General features: G+C 35.3%; 3 protein-coding genes across 3 annotated transcripts; 1 reads left to right on the top strand and 2 right to left on the bottom strand.

Annotated features, from left to right (window-relative positions):
• Positions 1–879: 879 nt before the first annotated feature.
• LOC133818868 (pentatricopeptide repeat-containing protein At1g71420) lies at positions 880–3852 on the bottom strand. The gene has a single exon (XM_062251972.1). The coding sequence runs from the start codon at positions 3682–3684 to the stop codon at positions 1435–1437; it is 2250 nt and encodes a 749-aa protein (XP_062107956.1). The 5' UTR covers positions 3685–3852; the 3' UTR covers positions 880–1434.
• A 439-nt stretch (positions 3853–4291) lies between these two features.
• On the top strand, positions 4292–8073 carry LOC133818867 (probable RNA helicase SDE3). The gene is made up of 4 exons (XM_062251971.1): positions 4292–4445; positions 4992–5733; positions 5960–6169; positions 6953–8073. Exons 2-4 carry the CDS (start codon positions 5005–5007, stop codon positions 7907–7909), a joined length of 1896 nt encoding a protein of 631 aa, XP_062107955.1. The 5' UTR covers positions 4292–4445; positions 4992–5004; the 3' UTR covers positions 7910–8073.
• Positions 8074–9097: 1024 nt separating this feature from the next.
• LOC133818866 (uncharacterized) lies at positions 9098–10678 on the bottom strand. The gene is made up of 2 exons (XM_062251969.1): positions 9766–10678; positions 9098–9625 (listed from the first exon to the last, which is right to left on the bottom strand). Exons 1-2 carry the CDS (start codon positions 10585–10587, stop codon positions 9491–9493), a joined length of 957 nt encoding a protein of 318 aa, XP_062107953.1. The 5' UTR covers positions 10588–10678; the 3' UTR covers positions 9098–9490.
• Positions 10679–12104: the final 1426 nt, after the last annotated feature.

The following is a 12104-nucleotide window of genomic DNA, read 5'->3' as shown; positions in this document are numbered from 1 at the left end:
GATTTTTATTGTGTTGCAAATGCTAATGGTTGTGTCCTATGGCAATGGTTGTATATTTCTCAACTGTTGCATTGCTTGACTGAATTACAGATTCTGGTTAATTTAGGATTCATAAATAGATGAGATGATTTTTATTGTGCTGCAAATGCTAATGGTTGTGTCCTATGGCAATGGTTGTATATTTCTCAACTGTTGCATTGCTTGACTGAATTACAGATTCTGTTAGAATGTTAATAACCAACTGTTAAAGCATACTAAATGCTGTTAAACCATACTTCTGTTAAATACAAAATACCGTTTGATAGCTATTTATATAATAGGTAAGATATATATATATGAACGGTGGAGATGGTATTATATCAATAGGGAAAAAAAGTGTTCTTAAAATGTGTATATATATATATATATATATATATATATATATGGAGCTTCTTAAGAATGGGTGTTACTTTTACCAGTACATAGGACATTTTTTATTTTCGGTACTTGGAGAAATCGTAACTCAATTTTTTTGTATGACAGCGTACATGATAGTTATAGTAGACATTCCGCCAATGTTCAAGAAATTTTGAATAATTTACAGTATCAAAATCAAAGTTCAAATAATATATTTTCCATGTGTATAAAAAAACAAGCATGCATGCAACTGAGTGTTTGAACTTTGATTTCAAAACCGTAAATTATTCAAAATTTTCTGAAAATTGACAGAAAACATGTTATAATTATAATGTACGTTATATTTATGAAGTCCCTACCGTATCGGCAAAAGTAATAACCCTAACTAAGAGAATTCCAATATATATATTTATAAATATACAAAAAGTTGTATTGAGGTTGAATATAGGGTAGAATACTCACTAGCATGATTTTTCAGTAAGCAGCGACTTCAGTTCTCTTTAGATTTTTCATTCTCAATAAATGATAAGTTATCATAGCTATGAGAAGTTGGAGCCAGCAGTATCGCTCGTACAACGAAAGAAAAAGAATTGATGTAGATAACTGTTAATTCTTAAACACAAGAGCATGTTTCTGAGGAAATATAAAAAATTCTCCGAATTCCAACCAAGTCCACTCTCAAAAATATATTCACTTCCAAACCAGTATGCTGGGTCCAGCTCTCTACTAAAATACAATGTAGTTCCTCTCGTTCAACTCCACGTGTATTGTAAGTATTGGTGCTCAATTACCAGACTTAGCTGCCTTTGGTTTGATCATTAAATTGAAGCAATTTGTAAAATTTATGACAGTCCACTTATGTAAGTATCCACCAGATAAATATAGTACTCAATCTTGGATGATATGTTGGTCATTCTTAATTCAAAGAGAACTGCTCCAACAATTCATTGCAGATCGATAAGATGATTTCAATCCATCCATAGTGACGAAGTTTGTGAATATAGCACCAGGAAACATCCTTAGCCTGGAACTGTTTTCTCACCAATAGTCATTACAAGAGCATATCCCATCTTTGAAATGGTGGAAGCGGTTTGAATCTCTCACCATTATTTCCCTCTGAAGAAGATTTGATGCTAGTTTCATGAAATTATGGCAATCCACGCAAATCCTGATGTTCTTTACAATTCTTATGACACTCCCACGAGCATTTAAATGACCTTCATTTATTACAGAGAACATCATCGCCAGTTTCTCACTATGATGATACAAGTGCTCTTCTTTTTGTTCCTCTTCTAAATCATACAAGGCCAAGTTTGTCTCTGGCACATAACCCATCTCCTTTAATTTCCCTATTAGTCTTTCAAGCTTGCTGCATATAACCTCTCTGTCTGGATGACGTTGACCTCCTGAGGCAAACTCATGAACTCGATTCCCGACCTCAACCCAACTTAATCCAGGTTCCTTCCTCACTCGATAGTCCTTCATTTCATTCCACACAGCACCTGCTTCATCAAAATTACCACTATGACACTGTATGTTAGACATTTGCACATAGCCTAATGAATTCCTAGGCTCCAATTGCTTTAGCTTAACTGCCGCAAACTTGGCTAACTGAGTATTCCCATGCTTCCTACATGATGCAATAAGTGCACTCCAAATCACAGAATCGGGCTCCATTGGCATCTCATCAATAAGTTTCTCAGCCTCATGAATTCGCCCTGCGCGCCCATAAAGGTCAACCATGCAGGCGTAGTGATCAACTTGAGGGACAATGATATAAGTTCTATGCATACAGTCAAATATTTTGATTCCTTCTTCTACTAACCCAGCATGGCTACAAGCAGAAAGGAGAGCAACAAAGGTAGTGGGATCAGGTTTGATGGTTATTAGGGAAAACAGTTGTAATGCCTCTCTAGCTTGTCCATGTAAAGCATAAGCCTTGATCATGGAATTCCAAGAAATGATATCACGGTCTTCAATCTCATCAAAAACTTGCTTAGACATGGAAATGGAACCACACCTAGCATAGGCGTGGATCAAGGAATTCGCAAGAACTGTGTCACCTTCAAATCTCAGTTTAATAACTTGAGAATGGACTGCTGAGGCATGCCTCTCTGTCACAAGGCCGGCACAAGCTTTTAAGACAATAGAGTACGTATACCAGTCTGGAGCTAGACCCTCTTGACGCAATTGAGAAAACAGAAGTAATGATTTCTCTGGTTCCCGTTCTGCAAATATTGTTATAATGCTAGTCCAAGAAACAATATCCCATTGACAACTTGTCTCAAGGAAGAGCCTATAACAATCGGCAGCCTTGCCTCCGAGATCCGAATAAGCTTTTATTAGAGCAGTAGCCACCTTGACGTCTGATACAAAACCAGTTTTGACAGTAAGACAATGCAATTGAAAACAAAATCTGAAAAACACATCAGTGTCACTATCGTTGCTTAAAAAAGAAGAAAAAATGCTGAGAAGAGTGGTGCGGTCAAAACTAATTCCCTTGTTATGCATTTGAGTAAACAGATCCACAGCTCGAGCTTGAAGCCCATGAAACAGAAACACGGAAATAATTGAATTCCAAGATACGGTATTTCGATCCTCCATCAACTTAAACACAGTCCAAGCATCATTTGTTCCATCACATATGCCACTCCTTTTATACATGGTAATAAGAGCATTCCCAACATAAGTACATGCGTCCAGACACATTTTCAAAGCAAGAGCATGGACCTGCAGCCCAAATTGACCATAACCTTCAACACATGAAGTTAGCACACTTGCAAATGCAAACTCATTCGGACGATATTCTGACAGCATTCTCGAAAAAAGCCTACAACAATTGTCTTTCTGCCCACATTGTGCGTACCCCGAGATGAGAGCAGTCCAAGAAATAAGGTTTTTCTCAGGCATTTTATCAAACAGCTGGTGCGCATAATCCAAGTAGCCACATTTGCAGTACATGTTGAGAAGGTGATTGGTAACGTAAAGGTTAAGAGGGGTGGTGGGGCTGTGACCAACCATGTAGTGGTGCAGCGATACACCTTCTCTGAGGCAACCATGGCGCGCACATTCATGGAATAGAGAAGCGTAGATTTGATCGCAATGAGTTTCTCTGTTGGCATAGAAGAGGAAAAGTGCTTGGTCAAGACGACCGCACGTTGCGAGCACACGCACTGTATTGAGAAGGATCTCAACGTCAGGTCTGAGAGAAGAAGGTGGAGGAAGATTGGTTGAGCCGAATCTTCTCAAGGAAATAAACCATGCGCAATTAGCCGGACGTAACATCATGCATTCTTTACCCACCTTCCACTAGGGTGACTAGCATTTATTTTTGAACAAACAAGCTACAACAATAGATTTTGCAATATTGATTGTTTTTATTTATTTTTGAAAAATTATAGGTGCTGTTTGATTACATTTTTTTTAAATAATTTTTCTTGATATAATTGGCTTCAAAATCTTTTTATCTTTACATTTTTACATTTTGTTATATTCAAATCCAGTTCCTTTACAAATCCACACTCCCCTCTCTTTTTCTCAATTACCTACTAATATGGAGCTACATGGCCATCTAAAAACAATAAAGTCATAAATTTATAATTATTTTAAATTACAAAATGAATAAATAAATTCAGAATTTTTTAAAAATTAATGAGAAGTATTAAATAATTATTGTACACCATAGTATAAATCACAAAATTAAAAAATGCATGTCCTTACAATAGAATATAAAGCGATTGGTAACGTCAGCGCAAATTTTCTTCCATAATTTACCATGTAGTTATGAGGCAAATATTTTGAGGGAGGATTTTGTAATTATCTAGACAGAAAGAAAATATAAAGATGAAAGCAAAACTCATGTTGACTTTTATGAGTCACTTCCTCTATTTTAGGTTGTCGAACTATACATTTAATATTAATATTGGAAGATACGTTTATTCTATTTTATTAGATAGAGTTAGATACTCTTTTTATATAGAGGGAAAATAAAATTACTCATTTGAGTAATCGAAAAGTAGCAAGGCAAGCACACTGCGGTCTTCACTGAGGTGAGTGCGATCTATGCCTTCCTCTTCTTCTTCAATTTTCTTTTTGTTATTATTATTATTATTTTTTTATTGCAGGTTATTTTGTTTTGGTTAATTTTGTAATCAGATTCATAGCACAGGTTAAGATCATTTCTTTCCCTCATGTATGCATGTTGACTTCTCCGTGATCATTCTCTTCTTTCCAATATCTGTTTTCTAAGAAAGAAAAAAAAAACAACTCTGTTTGGTTGGTGAGAAATTTATAGTAATGGTAAAGAAAAAAGAAGTTAATTTATTTTTTTAAAATTATCCGGCGGTCTTTGTTAAATTTATGTCTTACAATAGAATCAATGCCCAATCTGCGAAAACCTAGCCTAAGGGGGAAAATATTGTTCAACTATTTTTAGGAACTGAATAGAGTAGCTTGTATGTGAATAATGTTTCTACAATTTTTACTTTTCACTTTGTGAAATAACGTCGAGAAGAGATAATAAATTTTCCTTCTCATTTTCTCGGCTACCAAACAGTGCTTCAATGTGTCTAATATATATATTTTCTAATATGCAGCAAAAAACTATAAATGGATTTTTGGTGTAATGCCCTGAGTTGTTTTCTGTGTTGCCAAGACGAGATTGATGATACTTTCTATATAGATTGCAATGTTGTAAGTACCATTAAAAACACCTTCAAAAGGGGGTCTCAATCTGATCATAATGGTTCTGTTAGGACTGGCGGTTCTCCTAGTTATAATTACCAAGTAATACATGATTCGGATTATCCTAATTCAGTTCCAGGAAATTCGAATCATAATAGATCTTCTTATGCTCAAAATCAAGCTCATAAGGACTTAGAAAGGAGACTGCTTCAGGCGCCTATAAATAGATCTCTATTATCATCATCATCATCATCAACAACAACAATTGTTTCTTCTGCTAATCGAACTTCGAACTCTTCATCTGCACTCCCTCAATCTTCTAGTAAAAACTCATCTTCAAACCCTTCAAAGCCTGCAACTTCTTCGTCTAAGGTGCCATCTTCCTCTGAATCTAATTCTTCTCCCAAGAAGCCCCCTCCAACCTTCAAGCCTTTTCTGTCTCCTGCTTCTCCAAGTGTTTCAACAAATCAGCTAGGAAAAGCAAATTACGTGTTGGAAGAGAACGATTCAGTACCGTTGTACATAATTCCTGAGGATATTAAGGATTTGATAAAGAAAGGCATTGTGCCAGAAGTCCTTAAGAAGATCTTGTCTCCCTCAAGATACAAGGATTACTTTTCTGCTCTCTTATATGCTGAAGACTATTACTATAAGGTAAGAGCGTATAATGTTGCTAGAATGTGAAGTGCTCTGGGTACTGTATGACACCGAAAACGAAAATTCTAGTTGCACTTAGTCTGAGATTGTCATTAATATCAAGTTTTGTTTCTAAGTTTTCTAGTGTAGGAGTTTTAATATTTTTGCTCTCCTATGATAACGGGATGCAGTACTCCAAGTTTCTCAATAATCATATGATGTGTTCTGGTTTTGTTTGATTCAGAATTGGAACGGTTATGAACTGCTGGATATCACATTAGAGTTGCGTGAAGCAACAGTTTCTAAAAACATAAATACAAATGAAAAAAAGGAAATAGAGGATAAACAGTTTGTGGCATTTAAGATGGATGTTATCCCTGAGAGACGACCATTTCTTTTGTCAAGGGATTTGGTTTTCGCACGACCTTCAGGGACCAAACTTGAGCCGTTTCAAGTAAGTTTCTACACCATATAGACACACACATATATCTGAGCTTAGCTTTGCTTACACAGTTGTTTGATTGATTTGATTAATGAAATTTAGCAAGATTTTGATGATGTTGAAAAACTTTGCATGACAAACTAAATTTTTATGGAGTTTTTCTTGTGCTCTTTAATCAAATATGATTATTCCTTTATTGGCCTGACTAATCAATCTAGTAAATCAAACGGGTAATTTGAGAATCCAATTTTGTCTGCATAACCAGTAGTTTTCCTTTCAATCAGTTTGTCTTTATTTCCAATAGCTCAAAATCTGGTAAAAAGAAACATAAAGTTTCTATTACCAAAATATAGCCCTCTACATGGTACCAAGTGCTGGTCACCGTGAGTACTTTTTGATGTAAAATGAAAATAGAGATTAATAAGTAAATAAAGAGAGAATGGATAGAAAAGATCAAAATAATAATGAAGAATTGGAGAGGAAAAATCAAGAGATAGAAAAGACGAAGTGAATAACAGAGAATACAATCATTGTTAGAGGAATAAACAGAACAATAAAAACCAAGGGATTGAAAATATATTAGAATCAGCGGGGAAATAAGCATGTGAGCAACTAAAGAATACTACCTTTGTGTTTCTAAAACAAGTCTCTAATTTATATTTATATCATGTAATATAATAATTTAATGTTTGATTACTTTCACTAAAATTAGTGGCTCTATACGACATTAGTATATGCTTTCTCGACTTCTTCATTAACTAGATGAACACTGTAACGTTGTGCAAATGTCTCCAGGGAATAATCTATCGAGTGAAGAATAGAAATACGGTTCTAGTCGAATTCAACAACAACTTCCACAGGCAGCACCACCCAAGCCGAAGATACGACATCAGTTTCTCATTCAACAGAGTCAGTCTCAAACGAGCTCACCAAGCTCTCAACTCCATCTCCGATTTCCTCCTTGAAAACTTCCTCTTCCCCAATTCTCCAACCCGCAAGACCACCACCACTCCTCCAAGATTATCTCCCAACCTCGATCAACAAACTGCCACCGCAGTTCGCCGAATCTTGGCCGTCCAAAGCTCACCACCTTATTTGATCTCCGGCCCTAGATGCGCGTCGGAGATGAAAGCTGCCTCTCACCTGCGAGAACCATCACGAACTGGAGCCATCATCCGAGAATCGGTTATCCAAATATACAAAACCTCACCCAATTGCCGGATACTGATTTGTGCGCCGACGAATAGCGCCTGCGATGTTCTAATGAGAAGTCTAAATAAGTCAATCCCCGTTTCAGCGATGTTTCGAGCCAATGCAGCGTTTCGAGAGAGAGAAAACGTACCTGAAGATATCCTCTCGTCGTGTTTGATCGAAGAGGAGTGTTTCGGTTGTCCTCCGATTGCAAAGCTTCGAGAATTCAAAGTGATCTTCTCGACCTTCATGAGTAGCTTTCGTCTCCATAAAGAGGGACTGTCAGTGAAGCACTTCAGTCACATTTTCATGGTGGACGCTTCTTACGGCATCGAGCCGGAGGCCCTGGTGGTATTGGCTAACTTTGCTGGAGAAAACACGGCTGTAGTGGTGGCAGGCGAAGTGGGAGGTTCACCGAATTGGGTGAGATCGGATATTGGGAGAAGGCATGGATTGAAGGTTTCTTATTTCGAGAGATTGAGCAAGTTCAGGCCATATCTTGGACTCAATCCCGAGTTCACTACGCACTTGGACATGAATAAAGACGCCGTTTATATGTGATTGCCTTATTTTATTGGCTTTTGTTTGGAGTGTCCAACTTGCGTCCATTTGGGTGTTTTAACGCCGTCCGTGGTTTGGTACGGAGGAATTTAAGCATAACATTTGTATTTTGTAAGTTTTACTAATTTTATAAATTTTTGATATAAATATATATATTTTAGTTATTTCTAAATATTTACATTAATATAATACATATCTTTTTGTCTTATATTAATGTATTCACGTTTTATATTCCATGTTGAAATTAATTTTATAATTTTTTTTAAAAGAAGTATAGTTTTGCGTCAGTTATATTTATAATCTCTCAGACTTGTGCTATACTGACATCCCATTATTGTGGACAGTTAGAATTTTAATTTAAATAATTTACATGGTCGAAAATATGATTCCAAGAGGTTGTTTCACTAGTGCAATAAATTTTTTAAACTATATTTTTTATATTGTCATAAAAAAAATTGAAATTATAATTATGAACATGTGTATAACAAAAGGTGCTATACCAAAGATTTTTTCTATATTAAGTTGGACCATAACTTCACTCAACCGAGTAAAGGAATAATTATTGAGTGTTTGATAAGTTACAAATTTTAAAGTCTTGTCAGTTGTAGCTTTTAATTGTATATTTTTCATAACTTTTAATTGTATATTTTTCATAAATTTTTAAATAAGTTGTTTGTTTACTCTTTAACAAACACAATTATTGGATAACTTTTTTAGAAAATAGCTTTTAGCTTTTTAAAAAATGTCCCAAATGTGCCTAAGTTTTTCCTTCTGATTTTTTCCGCTTTCTTCTTTCATATTAGTTTGAAACTGAGAATTCAAATCCAAAATAGTATAAATTAAAAGAAAGGTGGCTCAAAATGGTATAAACGTATAATATTAATGAGTAGTAATTAATAATTGATAATTCAATATTTACTAGTCTTACTTAAAATATTTTAGTTAACAATAAAATTTAAAATCTTACAGTTTTTTATTTTGTTTATTTTTCTCTAATAGATGTTTTTTTTTAATTACTATATAAGAGATACTTCCGCATAGGTAAATTTTGACTTCGTTATTACACTCGTTAACAGCACATGGAGAAAGTATTAGGTATGTTTAGTAGTCAAAATTTCACAGAAGGGACATACATAAGACAGAAATTTATGTACATGAAAATGTGTGTCTGTACGCTTGATTAGTTACTTTCTTCTTAACACGATATACGTACGGTATAAGTTATTCAATACGAGAATGAATTGACGCACAATGACTTATTAAAAACTAAAAAGATAGCCAAACTGAATTAAAATGACTTGTGGATTTAGATTCGTAATAATTTGAGTATGCACGAGCTTTTACAATTTAGTATATACTGTTCTAATCTACAAAGAAGTAAGAGAAAATAATGTACTGTTTTCTAACTTTACTTGCACATTCAAATATTGAACCATTTGTACAATCCATATAGACAATGATTTTGAGAAAATAAAAGAAAGGAAAAAAGAATCTATAAGACGACTGTGTCTGGAATAGTAGCTACTAGCTAGTGAGTTGTGAGGGCCCTGCGGGACATATTGTTCTTAGCTTGTGGTTATGTCATGCTTGAAGTCTCTGAAGCCGTTGAATGCGATCTGGAATGGTAGAGTCAAATTCCAGGTTTTGAGGATTTTCTGCGTAAGCAACATAGTACGCTGCGATGCACGCTTGTTGCCATGCCATTGATACCCGACCCTGCAACATTGAAAACGATATTCAATAGTAAACTACGAGGAAAGGAGCAGACGTTACTGCATCTCTATTATCATCTCAGAAAAATGAAAGTTTGTCATCATTTGGAAATGTGGTATGATATTAAATCATACTTTACTTACTATCAAGTAACCAATGAAGAAAGCATAAAGTGAAAGTTCTGTTGCGTAGCTCTTATGCAATACAAGTGCCCATATTCCGCTCACTAGGCTGCTGATTGCTCCCACAGCCACCCCAGAGAGGAAGCAGAAGGAGCTAGTCAGATCAGAATCGATCAGTGACTCCAGCCCAATCTTCTTGAACGTGTCCCAAGCATACTTGGAGGCCTGAACAAAGCTCTTGATGTGAAGTCCAACATGAACAAAGCCCCATCGGTTCCCATACATCACTAACGTGGAAGCACACCCTGCATAGCAGTTGGCGCATGAACAACAAAATTCATTTGGGCCTTCTTGTAACAAATCAATGCATCTGGCTGAACCCCACATGATTCCTAGAATCGGCACTAGGAATGAACCTATGCAGATGCTTCCCATCAAGTACTTAAGCGTGTCGCATAGAGCCAAGCGTGTTTTGACGTCGACCCCATAAGCCACGTGCATGTAATTCGCACGTGACATTGAAGCCAGCAATGTGTTTCTGATGACAAGCATAGTCCATACCAGGCTTAGCAGGATTATTGAGATGTATACGGCGTTTAACTTTGCTCTGCTAGCTAAGGCAGAGCCTATGCCGATCACCATGAAGCAAGAATAAAGAGTGCCAACAAGAATGGATAGTAAGATCAAGAAAGTTGGCTTGGCCGGAGGCGGAGTGGCAGAAAGTGTTAAAACCCGAATGGCGTAGACAAATCGGGAATTGACCCAACAGCCGTAGAGGGACATAGTGAGGGAGCAGATCAGAGTGGCTACCCCTATTGTGAAGTTCACCGAAGTACCAATCATTAGATGAAGCAGGGCAACTGCGAATGTCAATATGGGGCCGAGCCAAAAAGCTGCTACCAACGCTTTGGAAGGGTAACAGCCTGTGATTCCTTGCCAGACCACAGAGAGAACTGCAGCACATCCTGTTGAACTGAGCAGCGGATGATACCACTTGGTGGGGTGAAAGTGACGGTGGTGAGTTTCGTAACGGATTCCTTTCACTATTAAGTAGACTATTAGGGCTGTGATCAAGAATAGGTGAAAGCAAAAAAGAAATGTGAAAAGCATTTTTACAAATCGTTTCGTCGTTAAAGTTGTTTCAATTTGAATTCTTGCTTGTGGTTGCACCTGCAAACACCGAATATAATCGAGGCATAGTATAAGTGAAGTTAGTTGATTTTACAGACTTCAGATACACAAAGAAGAAAACGCAAGTGTCTTTAATAGAAAGAAAATTGTCATGTTTGGTAATACAAAGAACACGAAATTAAAATTATAAGGCGGTTTAATGAGATATGGAGAAGAGTATATCCACATATCCGAGAACATGTTTTATTTAGGGAAAGCAAACAAGAAATGCGTAAAATTTGGGAGAGATGATCAAACACTATCAAGGGAAATATTTCAGACAAACAAGATTGAACAAAAAGCAGCCTCAAGTACAAGGGATAAAAAATTATAGATTGAGAAACAAAATTCAAACACAAGAAAGTGTTGAAGAGGATTGAACTACGTACATTGGCAGTTGGAGGAGTTCTATGTTGTTGAGATTCAATATGCATGTTGATGACGTTTGTTAGTACCAGTGTAAAGTCGATCGTCGTTATATGAGGATTTTATATGCCTGTTACGTGCATTGCTAAGGAGCTCAACAAATTGTTTGATTTCTTCTTAATTTTTTTTGTAATTTTCAACATTCTTGGCTTCCAAGACTCGATGAAACCGCGTGCAAATTTTCCAAGAAATGTGTTAGCTGCTATCGTTTTAAGCAAAAACTCAAGAAAAGAGACTAGGAGGGTGTTTGTTATTGTTGTTGTTGTTTTTTTTTTTTTTTCTAATATCAAAATTGTGTTTTAAAAAATGAGAATAGAAGACAGTTTTTGTAGTTTTCAAAATGTAATGGTGTTTTCTAAAATTAGTTTTCAAAAACCAAAAAACTAAAAACATGTTTGATGATAAAAAAACAAGCCGATTTTAGAAAACATATTTTTTTTACAAGAATTGTTTTAATACTTATTATTATGATTTTTTTTTAATAAAAAGGCCATATGTCACATACATATTTAATCTAATTTAGTGATAATATTGTTAATTTTCATATAAATTAACAATATATCATATTGTTTGAAAAAATATTTAATCTAAAAAATATCTAAATAATTTTTACAAGTAAAATATCAATAAAATATTATAATGCTTAAAAAATATGAGAAATTTTAAATTTTAAATAAAATATTTAATCTAAAGTAGATAGAAAACCACCATTAATCTACAATATGTCCCCATAAACACAATTTGAATACTAAAATTATTTTATA

This window comes from Humulus lupulus, chromosome 2, assembly GCF_963169125.1.
Source record: "Humulus lupulus chromosome 2, drHumLupu1.1, whole genome shotgun sequence".
NCBI classification, from domain to species: domain Eukaryota; kingdom Viridiplantae; phylum Streptophyta; class Magnoliopsida; order Rosales; family Cannabaceae; genus Humulus; species Humulus lupulus.
Note: the sequence above shows the minus strand (reverse complement) of the source record. Positions and strands in the feature narration are given on the sequence as shown.

Bases quoted from the DNA above. Each gene is read 5' to 3' on its own strand.
- LOC133818868 (XM_062251972.1), bottom strand. From the start codon at position 3,684: ATGATGTTACGTCCGGCTAATTGCGCATGGTTTATTTCCTTGAGAAGA.
- LOC133818867 (XM_062251971.1), top strand. From the start codon at position 5,005: ATGGATTTTTGGTGTAATGCCCTGAGTTGTTTTCTGTGTTGCCAAGAC. The intron at 5,734-5,959 runs GTAAGAGCGTAT...TGTTTGATTCAG, and splicing joins CTGAAGACTATTACTATAAG to AATTGGAACGGTTATGAACT. The intron at 6,170-6,952 runs GTAAGTTTCTAC...AAATGTCTCCAG, and splicing joins CCAAACTTGAGCCGTTTCAA to GGAATAATCTATCGAGTGAA.
- LOC133818866 (XM_062251969.1), bottom strand. From the start codon at position 10,587: ATGATTGGTACTTCGGTGAACTTCACAATAGGGGTAGCCACTCTGATC. The intron at 9,626-9,765 runs GTAAGTAAAGTA...TCAATGTTGCAG, and splicing joins TCTTCATTGGTTACTTGATA to GGTCGGGTATCAATGGCATG.